The sequence below is a fragment of the Lolium rigidum genome, chromosome 1 (genome assembly GCF_022539505.1).
Source record: "Lolium rigidum isolate FL_2022 chromosome 1, APGP_CSIRO_Lrig_0.1, whole genome shotgun sequence".
NCBI classification, from domain to species: Eukaryota; Viridiplantae; Streptophyta; class Magnoliopsida; order Poales; family Poaceae; genus Lolium; species Lolium rigidum.
The window spans coordinates 160,835,046-160,858,305 of record NC_061508.1 but is presented as its reverse complement, the minus strand read 5'-3'; the positions used below and the strand labels follow the sequence as shown (position 1 = coordinate 160,858,305).

Sequence of the window (23,260 nt, the reverse complement as noted above, 5' to 3'; positions counted from 1 at the left end):
CTCCTTACGGAGCCGCGACAAGAACTCAAAAACGCGCTGAAACTCCAGATCCGCGCGCACGGTCGAGACGGCGAGAGACGGTGGCACACACGGGCGTACGAAGAGAATTAAGCTGACGCCAAATAGCAGCACTCTGAGTGTAGAACTCATCAATAGTAGAATCACCATGCCGAAGGGCATGCTCCTGGCGGACCACAGATAGGTAAAGAGCATCCCCAGATGGTTGATAGCGCTGATGAAGAAAAGCCCACTGAGCAGCAGCAGTGGGAAGACCCATGAACTCAGCGGCATGCGAGGCAGAACACTGGAGGTGAGAACAGCAGCAGCACGAGCATCCTCATCTATCCACTGAGTGTAGTCAGTCAGATCCAGCCGGTAAGTCACAACGGCAGTAGAGTGGTCCTAGACCTTCCGGTCATAATCAGCCAGTATCATCAGCACTCTTGGCTGCATCTTATCCACCTGAGTAGCATCATGGGCAAGAGCAATGAGCGTCGGTGCAACTGGCACCGTAGGAGCAATGGGGCACGGCGGACAGGAGACCTCGCCAGAAAGCACACCCCAAAGACGAAGACCGCGCATGAAGGCAGCGAAATCAGGATAATTCGCGCCATCAAAGATCACTGGGCAGCAAGGAATCGGCACATAGCCAGAAGAGGAAGACATTTTTTTCGGACGGAACCGCTCAGATCGAGATCGAGATCAACTCGACGAGAAAAACCGACTGCGGGGCGGACGGGCGCCGGGGGAGGACGGGCGGCCGGGGGAGGGCAACCGGGGGCGGCGGTTGGCCGGGGGAGGCGGGCGGCCGACGGCGGGTGGCCGAGAGACGGGCGGGCGACCGGCGAAGGAGGGCTGGCGGCGGAACGGCGGGCGGCCAGGGGCGGCTGGGAACGGCATGCGGCCGGGGAAGGGCGGGTGGCCGGAGACGGGCGGCCGGCGGACGAGGGCCAGCGGCGGAACAGCGGACGGCCGGCGGAGCGGAGGAGGGCCGGCGGCGTGGAGGAGGATGGGTGGCCGAGGAAGAAGATGGCCGGGGCGCGGGGAAAAGGCGGCGGCGGCGGTCGGACGCGGCGGCGAGGTGCTGAGACGGGTGACAGCGGCGGCTGCAAGGAGCTAACCTAGAGCTGTGATACCATGTTAGGGTAATATGCTTGTTGTATTACCAGGGGGCCAAAGACCATAATATATAGTACATGTACATGTGTAAATATGCAGGCCCCCTAAACATGTGGGAAAACTACAATATACAGATATATACATCTAACAATAAGCACATTTTTATAAACAACACATGAACATTTTTATCTTATGGAAACCTTAATTCTTCACAAGTATTTTTTTAAGGAAAATTATATGGCTATTCATACATTTAGCATACATAGACTTTACCAAAAAATACCGTTTATGATCAAGTGTCATGTAGCCCTATCCGTTTCATCATTAAGCGCTACTCCCGTTAGTCTCCGCACAAGGCGTATCCACGTATCCCATTTATCCTCTGTAAACGAGTGAATCCAATATTCAAAGGACTATTGGCTAAAACATCTCATACTAATATTTTGAGCAGGCCAATTTCAACACCGTTAGATTTGCAACTTGATTTGTAATGTCTATGAGTTGCAACCGGGTTACAACTAAGTTTTGCTAGCTACAAGTGAGTTGTACCGATGGATAATGTGAGAAATGTATTGGTCCATGCACGGCACCTCTGTTTGCGCCGCTGGATTCACCATGTTTCACCTCCCGTGCACGGCAAAATTAGATTCCCTTGTGTGCCAATTTGTTTTAGGTTTCAAAAGCATGAAACATGTTAAATCAAACGGTATGGGACAAACTCCGCTCTGGGACAAACTCCGCTCTCGGGATGATGTCCCTAACTGATTGATTGGGTTTGTGATTCTTGTTCCTAAGCTAGAACAACGGTAAGATAACAATTTTTTTGCTCCCAACCTGCTCCACTGCCATCGGCACTTGCGTGCAGCTAGTGCTCGATCAACAGCCGTGTCATCTTGTGGTAAACCAAACACACCAAAGTCAGAATGTCATGAGCTTTTCTAGTGAAAGAGAGCAATGAGGATTGAGGAGGCAAAGGGATGATGATGATTAGAGGATCCATGGTTAACGCGTGAAAGCGGCCACGGCATCCGCGTTGCCTGCCGCTGGCCTGACAGTGACGCTAACAGGCGAGCAGAAAATCATGACGATGCCATGCGTCAGGAACCGATCATGCATGCATGCATGGCGAACCGGCGATCGATCCATGGGATATGGAAGGAGACAAGGAGGAGGTGTTGGGTCACAGGCGCGTCTCGGGCTGCACGGAGGCAGCGTCGTCTTCTGGTCTGGTCCACGCGCGCGGTTTCGCTTTCTGGGTGGGCGGCGGTGCCACTCCCCGGACCGAATCACCGACACTCTCTACATTTAAATCCAACCAGCAACAGGATTAGAGCACCTCCAGCCACGTCTCCCAAAGCGTCCCCTAAACCGCGCTGGATTAAGCGTTTGGGGGACGTGTTTTGTTCGTGCCGCCTTTGGAGGACGTCGCTCCCCAGCCGCGTCCCCCAAACGCCGCCCCCAAACATTTAAAATATATTTTTTTGGCTTTTTTATTTCAATTTCCACAAACTAATACATAATTGAGAACGTGGTTTACACGAAAACACAGTTAGGCACATGGTTTTCCACAAACTAATACATAGTTTGAACCGTCGTGGACACAAATATAAAATTTTGCAAAAAACTAAACCTAACTAGGCCGTGCATCGAAGGCTTTCTGTGTTCGCTACTAAGAAAGAACACTCGAGGGCACACCCAGTCACCTAAACTGGAAAAAATCCAGCGGGAGGATGGTGCCCTTGTTGGTTCTACCGATGAGGCGAACATCCAGAAACCTCCGTGCACGTGTTCGCTGCAAAGAAAGAACACTCAGTCGTCCTCCTCGTCGGTGCTGTCGCCGTGGTAGTCCCGGCGGCACCGCGTCTCGTCGAAGAACTTGACGCTCATGTCCCTGTCGCCGAAGTAGGAGAACGAGGAGGATGAAGCCGGCTCGAGGCTGTGGTGCCGCGCGAACTTCTCCCGGCCCGATGTTGAGGTACATCTTGCCGCGCGCGTCGTAGATCACGTCGACGATCCACCGGTAGTAGCCGCACGCAGCCTCCCGCGGATGCATCGTGCGCGGGCGGTCGTCGCCGGCGACGTAGTCGGCGAAGGAGTCCGGCAGCCTCGCGGATGCCGCGCGGGTCGCCCTTGAGGACGAGGACGAACTCGAACCACACGTCCGGCTCCACGTCCATCTCCGACGATGAAGCCGGCGGCGTGGAAGGCGACGGCAAGCGTTCGGCTGCGCGCGGCCACGACCACGACCACGACCACGACCGCGAGGTCGGCCTCCGCCTCTACCAGACATAGCGTCGAGTCTTGTTGAGATGGTGGCGGCTAGGGTTTGGGAGAGAGGCGCTAGGGTTTTGTGTGTGAGAGGGACGATGAGAGGCAGCCCTTTTATAGGCCGGAGGGAGGCGGAGGAGCGGTGGCACTCATTAACGCCTGCAGGCAGAGCTAGGCGCGACGGGACGCGTCGCTGCGGGAACTGCACCGTCGCTGCGTGAACTGCACCGCCAATAACTTCCGTCGCGAGGTAGGCGACGGTTAGGTTAAAAATTTATTGTGCCGCTGACGAGTCGGCCCCGCCACCCCCCGCCTCGCTTTTCGTTGTGCCCGACGTCCTCGGTGCGTCCCCTGTGGGACGGGGACGGGCTCGAGGCACCGGACACCGTATCGGACGCGCCGGACAAAAATGGCCTTTAGGGGACGCGGCTGAAACGGTTTTTTGGTCCGGCGCTCCCCAAATCCCTTTGGGGGACGCTTTGGGAGACGCGGCTGAAGATGCTCTTAGTCGCTACTACTACGACGTGTGCGAGCTGTAGCGGCTTTGGCATTTTCTCATGTGCCGCCGCGCTGCTGCTAGCATATCCGTGAGTTCCGTGTGTACGCTGCTGTGCAAACAGAAACCCCTCAAATTAAACCCTTTGCCTTGGATAAACGATAGTAGGAGACTTCGCCATGCCTTATCCACCGATGGCTCTTGCACGTTCTTCTGCTGGTAAGGCTCCCAGATAATACGTCATCTTCATCTTCAATGTCTCTTCCCTCGGAGCATCTGGTTTCAAGTGTCGAGGGGCTTGGACCATCCATCTCCTGCCTGTCTTGTTAGGGCATCTCCAGCGGCGCGACGCATTTTAATGTCCGCGAGTGTCCTTTGCGTCGCGGTGCGGACGGTAAAATGACCTGTTTTTGTCCGCACGTTCTTTTGCGTCTGGGGTCTGCTCCAGCGGGACGACGTATTTTTTTTCTTTTTTTCTCTTTTCTTAAACATAGTTTTAAATATTACATTTGAAACATGATTTTAGACAAACTAACACATAGTTAGGAACATGGTTTACACAAACTAACACATAGTTTGAACCATGGTCGACACAAATATAAAAAATTTATAAATAAAAGCCAGTTGTGTTGATTTCCGTATATTCGCTGCTAAGAAAGAACATTCGAGGGCACACCCAATCACCCAAACTGGAAAATCCAGCGGGGGGAGATGGTGCAGATTCCTTCATGTATTTATATAAGATGCTAACTGTTTCATTTGAGGAGTGGATTACCAGCTGAGAAATTGATCTAATACAATGGAGACCTCAATATGGTTCAGTTGGCTGTGTAGCCACCCAAATTAACTGGCCTTCCCTGCAATCTAAATTCAGTGCCAATAGTTGAGTATGTTTTGGCTCCATTTGCCTCAGTGAAGAGACATATTACAACGACAAATGATAGCACTTCTTATCTTGGCATTGCAATTAGTGTTTACAAGTGTACTGCATGGTGTGTTTCAATTGAAGTTATACATACCATGGCGGGGATCAAATTTTTGCCATAATATGTAAGTGCTTTGGGCCAGATCTCTCTAGAGAGCCAGTGCAAGTGTCTATTGCTTGATGTGTTCGCTGATGTAATTATAGGTCGAACATTTCCTGTCTAGGTATTACTATGGTAGGTTCATACATAACTTGGTAGTTATGGTTTCTATGCATAGAGTGAAGATTTATCATTCACAAGTAATTGCAGGATCATGATCATGTTTGAAGACTCAACTGGAGATGCACTGGTGGAAAAACAGGCTTCGGGTGAGCCCCATAAGTCGCGACGCTGCAGGAACCGCGACTAATGGTACCTTTAGTCGCGGTTCGGGAGGCGAACCGCGACCAAAGCTCGGGCCCGGGCGCTCGGTGGCCAGCCGGTGCACGTGGGGGCTTTAGTCGCGGTTGGCCGGGCCAACCGCGACTAAAGGTGCCGAAGGCCTTTAGTCGCGGTTGGCCGGGCCAGCCGGGACTAAAGCCCCTCCCTATATATACCCACCCAGCGAGCCAACACTTAGCCATTTGGTGCCATTCTCTTCACAAGCTTCACAAGTGGGTGTTAGGTTTGCTTTTGGTTCCTCTTATGCACATAAGGTGTTTGATGAAATGCCCCAAGAGCATGAAACAAACATGATATGAAGTGTTGGAGCCACACTTGAGCTTTCTCATTTATTTTTCCTCCTCGATCGCGGTTAGCAACTTGAACCTTTGATGTGTCGTTGATAAAATGTGCATGTGTGTGTAGTTCATTGTTTAATTTATATTGTTTGTAGCTAGTTAGTTTAACAAATGCATGATGGTTAATTATATATTTTATATTATAATAATGCGGATGAATCGACAATGGATGTACGGTAACCGACTCTCCGGCGAGTTCGGTGCGGGTTTGAAAGATTTCCTCGTAGTGGCCAATGCGAACAAGCGAGGGGGTTTTGTTATCTGTCCATGTGTTAAATGTAAGAATCGGAATGGTTACTCTTCCTCAAGAGATGTTCACATGCACCTGCTTCGGCACGGTTTCATGCCAAGCTATAATTGTTGGACCAAGCATGGAGAAAGAGGGGTTATAATGGAAGAAGATGAAGAAGGGGATGATTTCAATGATGAAAGCTATCTTGCTCATTTCGGTGATACTTTCATGGAGGATGCTTGAAGGTGAAGGGGAAGGTGAAGGGGAAGGTGAAGAAGAGGCACGTGATGATCCCGTTGATGATCTTGGTCGGACCATTGCTGATGCACGGAGACGCTGCGAAACTGAAAAAGAGAGGGAGAATTTGGATCGCATGTTAGAGGATCACGGGAAGGCGGCTGTACCCGGATGCGATGATGGTACGAAAAAGGCTGGGCTGCACTGCTGGATTTGCTTGAGATGGAAGGCACGAGCGAGGTGTAGGCTGACTCGGCATTTGAAAACTTGCTGAAAATGTTGAAGAATATGTTTCCAAAGAATAACGAGTTGCCCGCCACTACGTACGAAGCAAAGAAGGTTGTCTGCCCTCTAGGTTTAGAGGTTACGAAGATACATGCATGCATCAACGACTTGCATCCTCTACCGCGGTGAATACGAGAATTTGAATGAATGCCCGGTATGCCTTTGCATTGCGTTATAAGATCGGAGGCGATGACCACTGGTGACGATGTTGAGGGCCGGAAACCCGGGAAGAGGGTTCCCGCCAAGGTGATGTGGTATGCTCCTATAATACCACGGTTGAAACGTACTGTTCGGGAACAAAGAGCATGCCAAGTTGTTGCGATGGCACAAAGAGGACCGTAAGTCGGACGGGGAGTTGAGACACCCCGCGAGATGGAACGCAATGGAGAAAGATCGACAGAGAGTTCAAAGATTTTGCAGGCGACGCAAGGAACATAAGATTTGGTCTAAGTACGGATGGCATGAATCCTTTTGGCGAGCGAGCTCCGGCCATAGCACACTGGCCCGTGACTCTATGCATCTACAACCTTCCTCCTTGGTTGCGCATGAAGCGGAAGTTCATTATGATGCCGAGTGCTCATCCAAGGTCCGAAGCAACCCGGCAACGACATCGATGTGTACCTAAGGCCATTAGTTGATGAGCTTTTACGAGCTGTGGGGCAGACCTGGTGTCCGTGTGTGGGATGAGCACAAAGAAGAGGAATTTGACCTACGAGCGTTGCTTTTCGTAACCATCAACGATTGGCCTGCTCTTAGTAACCTTTCGGGACTGTCAAATAAGGGATACAATGCATGCACGCACTTGCTTACATGAGGCTGAAAGTGTACATTTGCCAAATTGTAAGAAGAACGTGTACCTTGGGCATCGTCGATTTCTTCAGAAAGGTCATCCGATAAGAAAGAAAGGCAAGCATTACAACGGCAAGGCAGATCACCGGCCGAAGCACTGCGGAACACTGCTTGGTCGTTGAGGTATTTGATATGGTCAAGGGTTTGAAAGTCATCTTTGGAAAGGGTCCGGCGGACAATCGGTTCCGAAGGGAGGCGACGGGCACGTAGCCATGTGGAAGAAGAAATCTATATTACAGGAGCTAGAATATTGGAAAGTCCTAGAAGTCCGCTACTGCAATCGACGTGATGCACGTTACGAAGAATATTTGCGTGAACATCCTAAGCTTCTTGGGCGTGTATGGGAAGTCAAATGATACAAAGGAAGCACGGCGGGGACCGGCAAAGTTTGAAAGACCACGATGACACTGCATCCGGAACGGTTTCAAGGTCGTGCCGGCTACGCTACGACCAAAGAAGAGAAGGTCATCTTTTTTGAATGCCGAGCGGTATGAAGGTCCCGTCGGGATTCTCGTCCAATATAAAGGGAATAATAAACATGGCGGAGAAAAAGTTCCAAAACCTGAAGTCTCACGGCCGCCACGTGATTATGACGCAATTGCTTCCGATTGCTTTGAGGGGCTCCTGCAGGAAAATGTTCGAGTAGCCATTGTGAAGCTATGTGCATTCCTCAATGCAATCTCTCGAGAAGGTAATCAATCCGGAAGTTCTACCACGGTTACGGAACGATGTGATCCAATGTCTTGTCGGTTTCGAGTTGGTGTTCCCGCCATCCTTCTTCAATATTATGACGCACCTCCTGGTTCACCTAGTCGATGAGATTTCCATTCTCGGTCCTGTATTTCTACACAATATGTTCCCCTTCGAGAGGTTCATGGGAGTATTAAAGAAATATGTTCGTAACCGTGCTAGGCCGGAAGGAAGCATCGCCAAGGGCTATGGAAATGAGGAGGTAATTGAGTTTTGTGTTGACTTTGTTCACGACCTTAAGCCGATTGGTCTTCCTCAATCGCGGCACGAGGGAGACTAAGTGGAAAAGGCATGATCGGAAGGAAATCAATGATATGTATGGACGGCCATTCTCCGGTGAAGCACACCACACGGTTCGACCAATTCCGGCTTGGTGGCTCCGTACTTTGAGAAACACAAGAATATTTTACGCTCGGACAACCACAGGAAGCTTCGAATCCTGGATTAGGAAGGCCCACATGGAGACTTTCGGCGGTTGGTTGAGAAAACATTTAATGAGTGACAATAAGGTTGTAGATCAGTCTGTACATGTTGGCCAAGACACCATCTTCGACTATAACGACTTTCCAAGGGTACGAGATAAATGGGAATACATTTTACACGATCGCCCAAGATAAAAAGAGCACCAACCAAAACGGTGGTGTCCGCTTTGATGCGACAACCGAGAATGGGCAAAAGGTCACATATTATGGTTACATAGAGGAGATATGGGAACTTGACTATGGACCCTCCTTTAGGGTCCCTTTGTTCGGTGCAAATGGTTCAAGCTAACGAGGAGGTGGGGTAAAGGTGGACCGGCAATACGGAATGACAATGGTGGATTTCAACAATCTTGGTTACCTTGACGAACCATTCGTCCTAGCGAAAGATGTCGCTCGGGTTTTCTATGTGAAGGACATGAGTAGCAAACCGAGGAAACGGAAAGATAAGAAAACGAGCGAGTACATCATGCGATGATCCAAAGTGCCACATTGTTCTTTCGGGGAAAAGAAACATCGTGGGAGTGGAGGACAAGACGGACATGTCGAGAAGATTATAATATGTTTGCTGAAATTCCGCCCTTCAAAGTGAACACCGACCCAAGCATTAAGTTAAATGATGAGGATGCTCCATGGATACGGCACAATCGTAAGCAAGCAGGGACACAAGGGAAGAAATGATGTGTAATAATTTATTGTACCAAACTTTGTTGAATGAATCATGTGAATTATATTACCCGTGATGTGTTTGGTGTCCATTTTCGAGGGAATACAATTTCAATTGACTCAATTGACTTCGAGGGAAGAAACGAAGCGCGCAGGGGCCGTGGCCGGCCGGCGCCCCCATTTTTTGTTTTTTTTTGTTTTTATTAATTAACTCACAAATTTGTTAATTAAAATTGTAAACTATAATTGTAAAATTTGTTTAATTAAAATTGTAAAATTGTAAAATTTGTTTAATTAAAATTGTAAAATTGCAACACCAATTGTTGGGGGGCACTTGTGCAAAAACGACAACCACAAAATACTTTTGCATAAAACATCACTTTTCCAGTAATTGTTGCACGAGACCACAAATACGCGTGGCTACCGTCTTTACATCGAATTAGTCTTGTTTAGCCCACCTTAATTACCTACCGGCATTCAACTGTAGCATGAGTCTCTCTCACTTTTTCCAAAAATTCATTCGGGTAGTGACGGCGATGGCCTGATTTCTATCCCCGCGGCCACGAGCACGCCGTCCCTCGAAGTCTGGTGGACCTCTAAGCTATGTTCAATAGCTCGGCTCGCCTTGCTGAACTTCCCACACGAAGGAGAAGGAATCGACTCGAGGTGCTCGAGGTCGTCGTCCGCGTCGCCTTCTCCAGCCTGGTAGGTGGCCGCCACCGCCTCCATCCACTGCTCCGGCACCGCCCTCTCGGTCACCGCCACACCGGTCTCTCGGTCACGCGGTCACTGCGTCCCCCTTTCGCCACCGCCACCGGTCTCTCGGTCACGCGGTCCACTGCGTCCCCCCTTTCGCCACCACCACCGTTCTCTCGGTCACGCGATCACTGCGTCCCCCCTCTCGCCTCCCTCGTCGCCCTCTCTCTTTATATGTAGAAGAGATATGATAATGCTGGCATATACACAATTAATTTGTTTTGACTACATGTTTTCGGGACTGACATATGGCGGACGATAGAGCTGACCCGATTACGGACAACTATGATCCGGACGCCGAAGACCATATGTTCGGCATCATAAAAGGCGATATTCAATTTGTGCCGACCGGAGAAGAAGAAGATGATATCTCTTCTTATCCGAACCTTGAGTGTGAAGATGAAGGGCGCCGTCGGCAAGATGATGCCGAAGAAACGTCGATAAACGACGATCTTCAATTGGAAGTAGCAACCACCTCCGGCGCCGAGGTATATATATATACATATTGAGCGTACGGTGATACAACTAAGCGATTTGAATAAATGTGTGTGTACTAACGCGCGCGACTCTCTTTCTTATTTTAGCCCTCGGCCGGATCGTCGAAAAAATCGAGTACGTCGTCGTCAAAGCGTGGCGCAACCAAGACGATGAAAGCGGGAGAAACATGCACCATCGATGTTGTCGACGAAGCAGCCGGCGAGGCCGCTGGAGCCCAGCAAGAACGCCACCAAGTTTGTCGGCCAATGCGGAGCCGTTGTTAGAGACAACGTCTCGATCACCCGCCGGGAGTGGAATGAGCCAAAGAAGGCACGTGTTGGTTTCACTTTTGTCGATAAGAGAGAAAAAAAGATTGCTTCAACAAGCTTATGGAACATTTCGTTCTACCTCCGGAATACCGCAAATACGATGAGGAGGGTAACGGCGGAAAACAAGAAGAGGCGCAAGCTAGTCAAACGAGTTCGCTCTTTCTAGGATGGCCAACGCATTCCGGAAATACAAGCAAAATCTAGCCCATGACTTTGTCAACCAGGGCAAGACTCCGGTTTTCAAAGGACAATATGAGAAGCGCAACATGATTGGCCAGAATTTGTGAAGCAAAAGAAATCGGAGCGAGTTCCTTGAACTATCGAAAAAAAATAAGGAAAATGCGGCCAAGAAGGAGTACAATCATAAAATGGGGCCGGGAGGGTATCGCTTTTGGCAGCCTAGGTGGGAGAAGATGGAGAACGAGGCTGAGGGCGCGAGGAATCCGTCCGAGTGCGGAGGGATGGGACCCAAGGGCCAAAAGGCTGGTGGTACGGGCATGGGGGATCGGCGAACCCGGAGACGAGGGAGTGTGTTTACCGGGGCAAAATAATTACACCCACCAAAAAGCTTATTGAGGCAATGAGGGATGCTCAAGAGGGGAAGATCAAGTTCAACGGAGAGAACGACGCCACGACAAAAGCCCTCGGGAATCCGAACACGGAGGACGTGTACGAGGCATGGGGCCCATTCCGTGGAAAATAGGGTTCCCCGAACGATGACCCGTACGGTTACGAAGCCGTAAGAGAAAGATGGATCGGGAAAAAGATGTTGTGGCGCGGTTGGTAACGGAAATGGATGTGATGAAGAAAACCGTGAGTGTACTAGTAGCCGAAAGAGAGGCAGCTCGGGCGCAGCATGAAGATCATCCAATGGATCTCGGAAGCCGGCAGCGGAGAATAAGCGGCGTGGCTTCCACGGAGGCCTCACCGGCTGGTGCACCGACGATAGAAATTACTGCACCGGAGCCTCTGGTGGTCGAAATTACTGCACCGGAGCCTCCTCGCTACCCCGTGGACGATATAAAGGAGATGAAAGCATGTCATCTGTATTATCCTATCGGGAACATGTCCATGAAGGTAGCCATCGGCAGTGCTTTACCACCTGGAGCACTCCACCACAACAACCCCATTCAAGATGGCTATGCTCGTGTCACGGTGGAGGAGATAGTCCAAGGGTTTGAGGACCTGGACATTGACATTGCTACACCTGAAGGGGTGAAAAGACTTGGACATGTCAAGCGCCGAGTTCATTCTATGGCGAGAAGAAATTTATCAAGTTTCCGGGCGAGGCGCCAACAAGTCCACCCCCGTACGGTGGTGGTGGTGGCGGTGGCGGTGACGGTGGCGGTGGCGGTGGCGGTGACGGTGGCGGTGGCGGTGACGGTGGCGGTGGTGCTTCACCTAATACACCTCATTCACGTCGGCCGACGCCGCCCCCGGTCCTCGTCCGGCGGGTGATCGGACACCGGTACCGCCCCCAATCCACCTCCGGCGAAGAAGCGAAGCGGTCTGGGTTATTAACCCGGACCCTTACGTACCTAAGAAAACAAAGGTACCGGAGGTATCACTGAAGCCTCTCCCCACGAGGCCTTGGGAAAGTAGTGCCGAGGAAGTCGAGGCGGGCGCGGCTGCTGATTTAGAGAAATGGAAGGCGAGCGTCAAGAAGAAAATAGAGGGCGAGCCCAAGCCGGTATATTCGACAAGGAAAAGCGGTGGGCTAAGTCATTTTTGAACACACCGTCCCAAGCCGCGAAGAATCGCTCGACGACTATTTACGTGAACTTCGTAGGCAAGCACTCGCGTTCAAGAGGAACCAAGAGGCGGAGAAGAAAGCCTTGGAGGACGAGGCCGAGACAAAATTAGAAAGGGGAAAGAAGTTGCCCAGCTCGGGGAACAAAGTAAACAATCGATCGCCCCGCTCATAGTGCAAGCCGCCGGTCCGGATGCCCCCGATATCATAGCAGCTGCGGCAGCTATGGATTGAGCGCAACGAGTGCCGGAGAACAAGCGGCCGACTTAGGTATCACTCTTCGTGCCTTTGTTAGGCCTTGATGAGGCGCCAATGAAGGACGTAGTATTTACATATGTGAAGAATGGCCCTCTCATCGAGCACTGTGCGGGAAGAGGATCTACCTCGACAAATGAAAGGTCTGCTAAATTGGTACAAGGGTTACATAAAACATGAAGACGCCAAAGACTATATCTATGCGGAAGTTAAATATGAGCATCACTTCAAACGTTACTGGGTACAAATTCCTCTGAGTGAATTGTTCCAGCTGTTCAATCTGCGCGACCTCGACAAATCTATCATCAGTTGCTACGTTCCGTAAGTGATTTATTAATTTCTACCCCATCTCGTTCATTGCACTGCACTATATATATATATATATATTGTCCTAACTATCTTGTTGTGTACGCTATTATGCAGAATGAAGAAGCGGGAAATGCGAATAAGGAAAATCCATGATGTTGGGTTCATTGACCCACACATCGTTAATTCATATGTGTTAGAACACCACCCCGCCGACGTGGAGGAAGACCTGTGGCGGTTTATTAGAAAACAGACAACGAGAAAAGTGATATTCTATTTCCTTACCATTTTGGGTGAGTGTTTACGTCTTGAGCACATTCTCTTTTGTTTACTCCATGCATGGTATGTGGCTAATCGATGAGTTATGCATGATTGTGCATGTATCGTGTCCGCGGGTTCCACTTTGGATTCTTATGGTAATTAAAGTTCAGACCTCCTCGGTTCTCGTCCACGACTCTCCGAATATGGATCCGGCGCTTTGGGGCGACATGAGAAAAATGATGCAAAAGTAATTATTTTCATTCATTTGCGCTCTATATCGATCGGCCTATTTCGTTCATCATTTCCTAATATCAAGTAACTAATTAATAACTCTCTTGTTTATTTAATTTTCTTTGCCTCGTAGGGTTTGGAGACGGTTCGTAGATACCAAGGTCGGTGAATTCAAAAAAGAGCTAAATTTTAAAATGGCGGTGCGGACGGCTGGGGATACTCAGCCACCGGGGACCAATCTATGTGGATACTATGTTTGTGAGAGGATCCGGAGATACTGCAATGAGCGGGACCGAAGTGTGAGAACAACATCTCGAGGAATAACCTCCGGAAGACGCTTAGTCCGGAAGCTCGCTTCCGACCACTTCAAGAGGAACTAGGCTGGATGGTTGGCGAGGAAGTCATCGATCCTAGAGGAGAACACTATTACGATGACGTAGAACTTTATATGCACAAGAATTTGTAACTAACTTGTTCAAAATTGTATATGGTCATCCGATATTGAATATATATTGTATATGGTCATCCGATATTGAATATATATTGTATATTCCTCTTGAATTCTTTTTGGTTCTAATTTCAAATTTGTTTGAAATTGTACATTCATATGCATGTATGTATACGAGTACCGTAGAATATGTGAAACTCCTTCAAAATTAAAACCCAAAAGAAATAAAATAATACAAATTAAAAAGAAACCAGATTTAGGGGGAGGGGGCTAAACCCTAAACCCTGCGGAGGCCTTTAGTCGCGGTTGGCCGGAAGAACCGCGACTAAAGGTCCTCCGCCCTAGCGCTCGCCTGCGGCCCACGTGGACGGGCCTTTAGTCGCGGTTCGTAAGGAACCGCGACTAAAGGGGGGGGCCTTTAGTCGCGCTACTTTGGTCGCGGTTGCGCCACCGCGACTAATGACAGTTGCCAACCGCGACCAAAGCCCCTTTTTCCACCAGTGATGGTTCGTTAATAAGTCAATAAGTATAGAAGGCTGCCGTTTCTATTTCATGTTATTGTATGGCTTTCTTATTATTCAAGGGGAGTTAGTTCACAGTGTCATGTTGTGTTAGATAAGTTTGTTCTTCTTGGGTTTCCTCAATGTGATAATTTATTTTAACTCAAATCTGCGTAGCAGAACTAAACTGCTAACAGCAGCGTACACCAATAGTTCAGGATTTGGATCGCTATTTGCTACATAGTTTATTCCAGTACTTCACATTAGCCAGACAGGGAAGAGCTACAAAGAACATACCCGTTAGTGTCAGCTGGATCCCTTTCCTTTCTGCCATTCTACTCGAGCACACCTCTAGAATCTCACTTCTCATCTCTTTTCTCCATCCGCAGTAAAAGGATTCTCCCCCACATGTCTTGCCACTGAAGCAGAATTGCAGAAAGAGAAGTACCATGAGAGGAGAAGCAACAAAATAATAGAAGTGCCGAGAGAGGGATGCAGGTGAGACCAGTACCATCACAAGAAGAGCATCAACGGAGTAGCATCGCCAACAGAGAGAAGTACCTGCGCCATCCTCCACATGCTCTTGAATCTGCTTCCCCATTGCCCCACTTAGCTCTAATTTGCCAGCGCCTCTCCTTCTCTTGCCCGAGTAGAATGGCTCGAGTAGTAAGGGCATCTCTAGCGGCGCGACGCAAACAGACGCTCAGCGACCGTTTTCGTCTGCCGTGACCGGAAATGCGTCTGGCACCACTTCCAGCGGGGCGACGCAAAGTGACCGGGTCGTCCGCGGAGACGCAAACCTGGCCCAAATATGCGCCTCGGATGCGTCTCTGCGGACGTCCGGAAACGTCCGCTCATCGGGCCCGCCTGGCAGCGACCCTGCGTCGATGCGTCTTCTCAAACGCGCCAGCGACTGCGCCGCTGCGTCGCTTCGGCACTCTGCGCCACGTTAATGGCGACGATGCCTCGGCTGCCGAGCGGCTGCCCACCTCCGTCAACCACGTTAATGGCAACACCACGTGTCCCGCGGCCACCGCATGCCGCCGCCCTACATAAAGGGACAGGGGCCGTCGTGGTGGAGCAGCTACGGCCCCACGCTCGCTGTCGCCTGCGCCCTCCTCGTCCTCGCAGGAGGAGCGCTGCTTCGAGTTCCTCCTCCGCATCGACGACGACCCACTCGCCATCAAGCGGCTACCAGACAAGTTCGTCGACGGCGTCGAGCCGGCGCAGTTGCAGCTACGAGAGGCCAGCTGCAGCCACGCCGCTGGACCGTGGAGGTGCTGTTCGGCGGGCGGGGCAACATGTACACGCACACGGGGTGGGACAAGTTCGCCGTGACCTCGCGCTCGAGCCCGGCTGCTAGCTCACCTTCCTCTACGAGGGGACGGCGAGATGACCGTCAAGGTGTTCGACGACACAGCCTGCCGCGAGCACTACCACACCGACGACTCCGGCTCCGACACCGATAGTTAGAACGTCGAGTGTTCTTTCTTTGCGGCGAATCGGCTACGGGCCGGACGAAGCCGATAGTCGAGGTTTCGGATGTTCGCCTCATCGGTAGAACCAACAAGGGCACCATCTCCTCCTGCTGGATTTTCCAGTTTGGGTGATTGGGTGTGCCCTCGAATGTTCTTTCTTGGCAGCGAACATACGGAAATCAACACAACTGGCTTCTTTTTTAAAAAAATTTATATTTGTGTCGACCATGGTTCAAACTATGTATTAATTTGTGTAAACCATGTTCCTAACTATGTGTTAGTTTGTGTAAAATTATGTTTCAAAATGTAATATTTGAAACTATGTTTAATTAATGGAGAAGAGGGAAAAAAGAAAAAAAAATTAATGCGTTGTCCCGCTGGAGCAGACCCCAGACGCAAACGGACGCGCGAACAAAAACAACGTCCGCAGCGCGAGCAAACAGACGATGGCGAATATTAAAACGCGTCGCGCTGCTGGAGATGCCCTAATACTTAGCTCTTGAATTGCTTCCTCTTGCAATTCATGCATGCAGGATCTGTAATTGCTCCGTGTTTCCCATTTCACCGCTCTTTGACCCAGTCTGCTCCGACGTGAGCCCTGCAACTGCAACTGCTTCGCTCCCCGTCTCCCGGCTTCTCCTTTGTTTCTATTGTAAGGAAAAGTAAGAATAGAAGAAGATAAGGTCATTGAAAGTGACCCGTCACATATGGGCCAAACGCATTAACATGACCCACTAGCTAATTTGGCATCCACTACACAATCGATTCTTTATTTTTCCGAAAGATACACAATCGATTCTATTATTTTTCCGAAGGATACACAATCGATTCTATTATTTTTCCGAAGGATACACAATCGATTCTATTATTTTTCCGAAGGATACACAATCGATACTATGCCCGTGCTTCGCCACGGCCCCTTCACGTTACACATGTAAACATAACATGCGTGTAAATATTTTACGACATAGAAAATATAGCCAGTGAGATTCATATCATGTGTAAAATTTATGTAGAACATTTTTTCAAAATTCGTGTAGATAAATTTTGTAATGCCAAAAATCTACAATTATTCTCTTGTAGGTAGCCATAGGGGCATGCATTGATCCAATTCTTCGATCTCCTTGACCCTCAGTTCTTTTGTGTCTCTGCTGTTGTTTCTCTTTGATTCCTTTCCACTCCACTTTGTGTCGATATACACTTCTCCCTAGTTTATATTGTATTAACAAATCTAATGTACAATGTTGGAATTCAATCCGGATTATGATTGGGGAATCAAAATGAGTAAAATGCATGGTTAGTCGACGAACTTGTGAGCGGGGCTCGAATTGGTCATCGTATATAAAGAATACATATTTATGGTCCCTAAAGACGACTCGGTGCTCACATACGGTCACTGGGTTCCAGAACCGCAATGTACTTGATGACATGGCAAGTTGTGGACCCCATATGTCAGCGCCAGTAGGTACCACATGCGTGTTTTTTTTCAAAAAAGCCCCCACACATTTTCTTCCCTCTGTCTTCTTTTCCTCTCTCTCAATTAATCCCTCTCTCATTTTTGGCCGGAAGAAGCGCCACCGACGGAAGCCAGACAACCTGAGGATCCCACGCGCCGCTCTACTCCTCCTCGTGGCAGCTCAAGCGCAGCCTAAGGCACACTGCACGATGCCCGAGACCCCATGGTGCAGCGTACAACGCACACAAGCGGACATCGGCGCGAGATCTGAACACACACTTGTGGATGCACGCCACGGCGGCGAGGCTGCTACAGCTGGAAGCGCGCGTGAGCTCGATGGCCCACCTCCCCGCAGCATCTCAGCCATGCGGTGCGGCGGTGTGTCCCAGCGCATCAAGTCGCCACGCACGAAGTACATCGGACATCGCCGCAACGCCTCCTCGTCCCTTAGCACACCATCCTCGTCTCGGAGCAGACCTCTACATGCCTCTACCTTGTCCAGTGGCAGAGCCTTCTCGTGCAGGCGTCTGGCGGCGCGAGCTGTGGGTATTTGAGGGCGCGGCGAGCTAGGTTGGAGGCGGGACGCGGGAGTCAGGATGTAAATGGACGCGGACGTCCGTGGAATCTGTTTGTCCGTGTCCGTCAAAATAGCGAAACGACGTCACGGACGGGCCGTCTATTTTATACGCAACAATGCTACACGTACGGACTAAACAGCCTACGGACTCCTTACGCGCTGACGTGCGACGGACGTGGAGCCCGCGTGGATTACTTGATCATAACCATGAAAGGGAAATAGAAAAAGGAAAATTAATCTCTCCCACGAGGGCAGGAGATAGAACCATCTGTACAACCGCACTGCTCCTCGATCCCCATCTCCAACTCGCCGGTGGCTGCGCCGCGACGCTGGCGACGGAAGCTGCGCGACCTCTTCGGAAGGAGAGCGGCGAGCTGCCCCTCTTATGAAGTGCCCCGGTGACCTCCCCTTCATCTGACGGCGGCGCATCGACCTCCACCTCATCGGAAGCGAATCGGCGAACTCTGGGTCGTCATTGGCGGCGTGGCGAGCTCGCCTCTACACAAGCAGCGCGGTGACGACCTCCTCCGCATTCCGAAGCGGCGCGGCGAGCTCGCCCTCTTCTGCAGCTGGGGGGCGACCTCCTCGTCCTCGGCGGCTCAACGCTATTGATCGTCAGTGGCGAACAGCTGAGCTCGCTATCTTCAGAAGCAGCAGTGTGACCTCCTCCTCTCCGGCTAATGGTGGTCTCGCTGTGTAGATTACAAGAAGCAGCATCTCGTGAGATCACTAGTCAGAAGCATCAGCTTTTGGTCTCATTTGTGTGAATTTGAACTATCAAATGTATGAGAAATTGCAAATGCTGCAGCTGGTAGCTTTGTTCTGCTAAAATAAAGTGACATGATGTATGCTGTGATCATGAATAAGAAACATGTTTGATTGGCAAATTTGTATTCTGTTGCTTGATTGGCAAATGTGATACATTGTAGATATGTTGGAGTTTGAATACTTGTCTAATTCTTCTCACTATTACCGATGGCTGAAAAGGCTTTGTTGACCAAGTATGTGGTGTCGAAAGTTATGACATCATCAAAGGAATCATATACTGCTCTACTTCTTGCATCAGCCCAAAAGACATTCCTAAGTCGGGATTCATCATCAAGATCCATGACACTAAAAAAGTTTGGATTGTCTGATTGCATTTTCATAAAATAGTTACGAACGGCCTCGGCATCACCACTTCCAAGTTTCAATCTTCTAGTTTTCTCTAGATAATTGCGACATTCTTTCTCACCAAAGGTCAAATTCTCATGACCATCCGCTGCCACAACAAGAGAATTGAAATTCTTATTTACTCGTATTCCAGCCCGGTCATTCAACTCAAGCCTCCGTTTAACACTGTAGTCCAACCTTTTGTTGCATCTGAATAACCGAGATTTATGCGGACTTAGTGTATGATTATGATCCAAAATGACCGTCGAAATATGGAACTTTCCTTCCGGACCACGAACAATATTAACTTTAGCTTTACATCCTAACCCAGCTGTTGGCTTTGGCTTCAATATATTTCTTGAGTTGGACTCAGTCTTACCATGACGAGAGCAACAAATTGTGAGGTACCTCAGCTCTCCATTTTCGTCTCTGTTTGAGCTTCTTCTCGTCACACCGAACCCTTTTGCTTTGGCATAATTTTTGTAGTACTCTCGCACATCATTCTCAGTGTCAAATATCATCCCCAATTCTGGATCTTCAAGTAACACATCTGCTTGAGTTGCACTCTGGTCCTATTCAAGTTCCAAGCTGCTTTTCTTCTGATGCTCAATGCCATCATCATCACTTGAAATAGACATGTCACTTGAATCTTGAACACTACAAGTTTGATCATCCATTCCTACAAATCATAAAGTAAATTTCAGCTCATGAAGGATATTACATGACACACTTTAACCTATTTATATGGACATCAAACCTGCAGATTTTCAGTTTGGGTTGATCTGGATGATGGCAAACCTTCTTGATCAACTCGAGCAACTTGGCCGTCTGTGAGTCCGGGTACTTGGATGGGCGTCCGTCAACAACGAGCAGCTCGGCCGGCGGCACGACACGGCAAGGTCTACCTGCATGCGGTTTAAAGAAAACAGTGAGCTACCGATATGTGGCCTTGCATTGACGACAACATGGAGGCAGGCAGCTCTGTCTTCCCCGATCTGAATCAGGTGCCAAACTTACGTAGCAGTTTCTCTTTCTCACATAATTAGTGGCAAGTCCGGTGTCCGGGGAGCAGCTCGGCCGGCGGCACGACGGCGAGATCTACCTGCAGGTTGAGGTTGAGGAAGACGGTGCTCTCCGTATGCGCATCCGGCCGATCACGATGAAGGTGCAGTTTCCGATCTCAAAGAAGGTCAAAACATACGGAGCAGTTTGAGCTTTTCGTTGCAAAATTAGCGGCAGCTCCTTCCTTTTTTCCGCGGTTGTTTTTTCCGTTCAGCCTCCACATAGGATCAGGCCTTGTCAGCCCGTAAGTCGTCCGTAAACATCCGTAGGTTTAGCATTTTCGTTTTATACGGACTCACGGACAGAGCCCGCAGAGCCTGCCAGGTCCGTCTTTCCTGCGAAAAAAAAAAAGAAACAAGGAAGAACGAAATAGAGCTCCACTTCTCCACCTCCCTCGATACCTCGATAGGACACGGCGGCACGCCGTTCGCCACCGCTGGGTCGGCGCCCCGCTCCTCGCCGCTAGCCTGCGCCCAGCTAGTCGCCGCCCTCCACACTCCTCCCCCCTCGTCACAGTGCCTCCCCTCTACCGTAGGAGCTCATCACAGGGTCTCAGAAGGTCTCCGCCGCCGAGGGCCTGGCCGCCGGCCACCGCCCGACCTCCGGTCATCGCCGCCATGCCCCGTTGAACCCGTGCGCCCCCTCGGCCTCGATGCGCTTCCCGGCGGCGGCATCGGCGTCAACCTAGAGAGCAAGGAGCAGGTCTGATTCCTCCCCTTGTTGCAATCTCGTGCCCTACCTGAAACTGCATCTTGAATTCGATTTGTATCCTCCTGTGTTGTCTACTGATCTTTGGTGATGTTTGATTGAACCACTAGAACTGGATTTGGGGTACTAGGGGGACAGATGTGATAGAGGTTGCAAGTTGATAAGTTTGTGATGCTAGCTCTCTGTTAGTACTCAATTGCTAATTCTTATTTACTTTAAAAAGTTTGTCCAATTGCTGCTCTCTTCCCATATCCGGGGAGAAATCTTGCCGAGGAGAAGGAGATCATGAATCCGGCAGGGCAGGTCTGTTTCTTCCCCGATCGATAATGTGAAAGATGCTGCTACCTTAGCTCAGATCTATAGTGGAATATGATTAGATGAGTCTGAATTGGTCCGTGAGTTATTCCCCATTTGAGAGCTTAGATCTTAGCTCATAAAAATATATAGAGAACATTGCTTACTCATTCCATGCTTACTGTCATCCTGACATGAATATCTATCCACACTTTCAGGTTGGAATATTTTCAAAAGCTGGGATAGACAACACATCGGTCCTGCAGGCTACTGATGATTTTGCATCTGTTGAGCACCTACTGAGAGCATTCACAGCAAATAAAATGAGTCAATATACAAAATGTTCATTCCTCACCGATAACAGTAGCAGATTGTTTTACTGCAGTATCCATTTTTTAAGTACTCCCTGCATTTCAGGGGTCAAATATGCAAGCAAATCATGTAGCATGACAGACTGATTGTTGTAGTTTTCTTTGTTTGCTGTATTTTCTGATGAAGACTTGATGATTCTTGTCAGGTTGAGAAGGCAAAGCAAGACTATACCCTATCTGATCTCAGTGACATACTCACGGAGCTGAAAGGCATGGCCGTAGACATTCAGTGGGGGTGATGGATCTGCTCTCCAACGGCGTGGAGAAGCTCGACTTCTTCTCCGACAAGCACGACGACAACCAGCATGGAAAAGCAAGGGTGACGGAGCTTATTGAACTCTCCACTTCTTCTCCGACAAGCACGACGACAACCAGCATGGAAAAGCAAGGGTGACGGAGCTTATTGAACTCAGTTGGAGGATGGCGCGTGCACGTGGAGGACCGGAGCAGCTGGAGTGGGAAGACGCCGTTGGCACAGTTGTTGTCGCCGGAGCAACAACACGTGCTGAAACCAGCGGTGCCTTGCTGCTAGGAGCTGTCCAGTTTCTCTGCTATATCCGGGCAACTGGAGTCGGCAAGGTGTCCTGCTACTGCGACGACGAGGAAGAGGAGAAGTTGGTGAGGTGCTGCTGATGTAGATCGTTGATGGCGAGGAGTTAGCGGCGGTGATGAGAAGCCTTAAATGTCTAAGAGGGAGTATGTTTTAACCTATGTAATTTGGAATATTTGATTGCATGAATATGAAATACGGACTGTATGCAAGTTTGTTGTGAAGGCCAATTGTTGATATCTAGATATTTTTGTAACAACGAATTACCAAAAAAAAAAAGAGCAGCCCGTTGCATTTTTGTGGAGACTAGAGAAACAGTATACAACCTAGCCAAGTAGCCATGCATCTGATCGCGCACGCTAGCGAGACGGAGGCCGTCGTGTACTCGTGTCCCCGTTCCAGCGAGAGCGAGCTACGCGTCCGTATATGACCGGCAGATATCCGCGGACAGCTGAACCTAATTATACGGACTCCGCGGACAGGTAAGTATGTTTACACGGCTGCTGCAATTAGTGCGACGGACACCACGGACATGTCCACTTGCATCCTGACGCCGGAGGCGTGGTGGGGCGGCGGCTAGCACACGGGAGATGGAAGGCAGCGTGGTTGATCGCCGGCGGCCTGGCGGTGGAGGCGCGGTGACAAGCCGGTGGTTGGGGTGTCGTGGCGCGGTGGCCCACTTGTGGTTCTGGGGCGCGCGTGAGGATTGGGAGGCTTTTCGCCGGCGTTAGGCTGGTGCCAACGCGGGCGTTTGGCGGGGCGCTATCGCCCGTGGGGAGGTGGGAGGCGGGCGGGAGTGGGGCGGGACGCGAGCGCGGGGCGCTGGGGCTGGCGCCGGGCGGTACCGCCCGCTGCCGCCCGGCTACCGCCCGCGCTGGGGGCGACAGCGAGGCGAGAGAGCGGCGGGAGTGATGACCCACAAGTATAGGGGATCGCAACAGTCTTCGCGGGAAGTAAAACCCAATTTATTGATTCGACACAAGGGGAGACAAAGAATACTTGAAAGCCTTAACAGCGGAGTTGTCAATTCAGCTGCACTGAAAACGGACTTGCTCGCAAGAGTTTTATCGATAGTAACGAGTTTTATAGTAGTAGCGGTAGTAAAATAACGGTAGCGAGTAACAAAGACAGCGGTAGTGATTATAATAAACAACAGGATTAAAATACGTAGGCACGGGGACGGATGAACGGGCGTTGCATGGATGAGAGAAAC

General features: G+C 50.0%; 1 protein-coding gene and 1 long non-coding RNA gene across 2 annotated transcripts; one reads left to right on the top strand and one right to left on the bottom strand.

The window, feature by feature from the left end:
- Positions 1-4,727: 4,727 nt before the first annotated feature.
- LOC124682662 lies at positions 4,728-15,063 on the bottom strand. The gene is made up of 3 exons (XR_006996364.1): positions 14,911-15,063; positions 14,697-14,818; positions 4,728-4,747 (listed from the first exon to the last, which is right to left on the bottom strand). It is a non-coding gene; the product is annotated as an uncharacterized LOC124682662 (long non-coding RNA).
- A 2,479-nt stretch (positions 15,064-17,542) lies between these two features.
- Positions 17,543-22,294, top strand: LOC124653083. The gene is made up of 3 exons (XM_047192139.1): positions 17,543-17,745; positions 20,430-20,826; positions 21,644-22,294. The coding sequence occupies exons 1-3, from the start codon at positions 17,543-17,545 to the stop codon at positions 21,734-21,736; spliced, it is 693 nt and encodes a 230-aa protein (XP_047048095.1). The 3' UTR covers positions 21,737-22,294.
- The last annotated feature ends 966 nt before the right edge of the window (positions 22,295-23,260 follow it).

Bases quoted from the DNA above. Each gene is read 5' to 3' on its own strand.
- LOC124653083 (XM_047192139.1), top strand. From the start codon at position 17,543: ATGCCCGAGACCCCATGGTGCAGCGTACAACGCACACAAGCGGACATC. The intron at 17,746-20,429 runs GTACATCGGACA...ACTCACGGACAG, and splicing joins ATCAAGTCGCCACGCACGAA to AGCCCGCAGAGCCTGCCAGG. The intron at 20,827-21,643 runs GTCTGATTCCTC...GATTCTTGTCAG, and splicing joins ACCTAGAGAGCAAGGAGCAG to GTTGAGAAGGCAAAGCAAGA.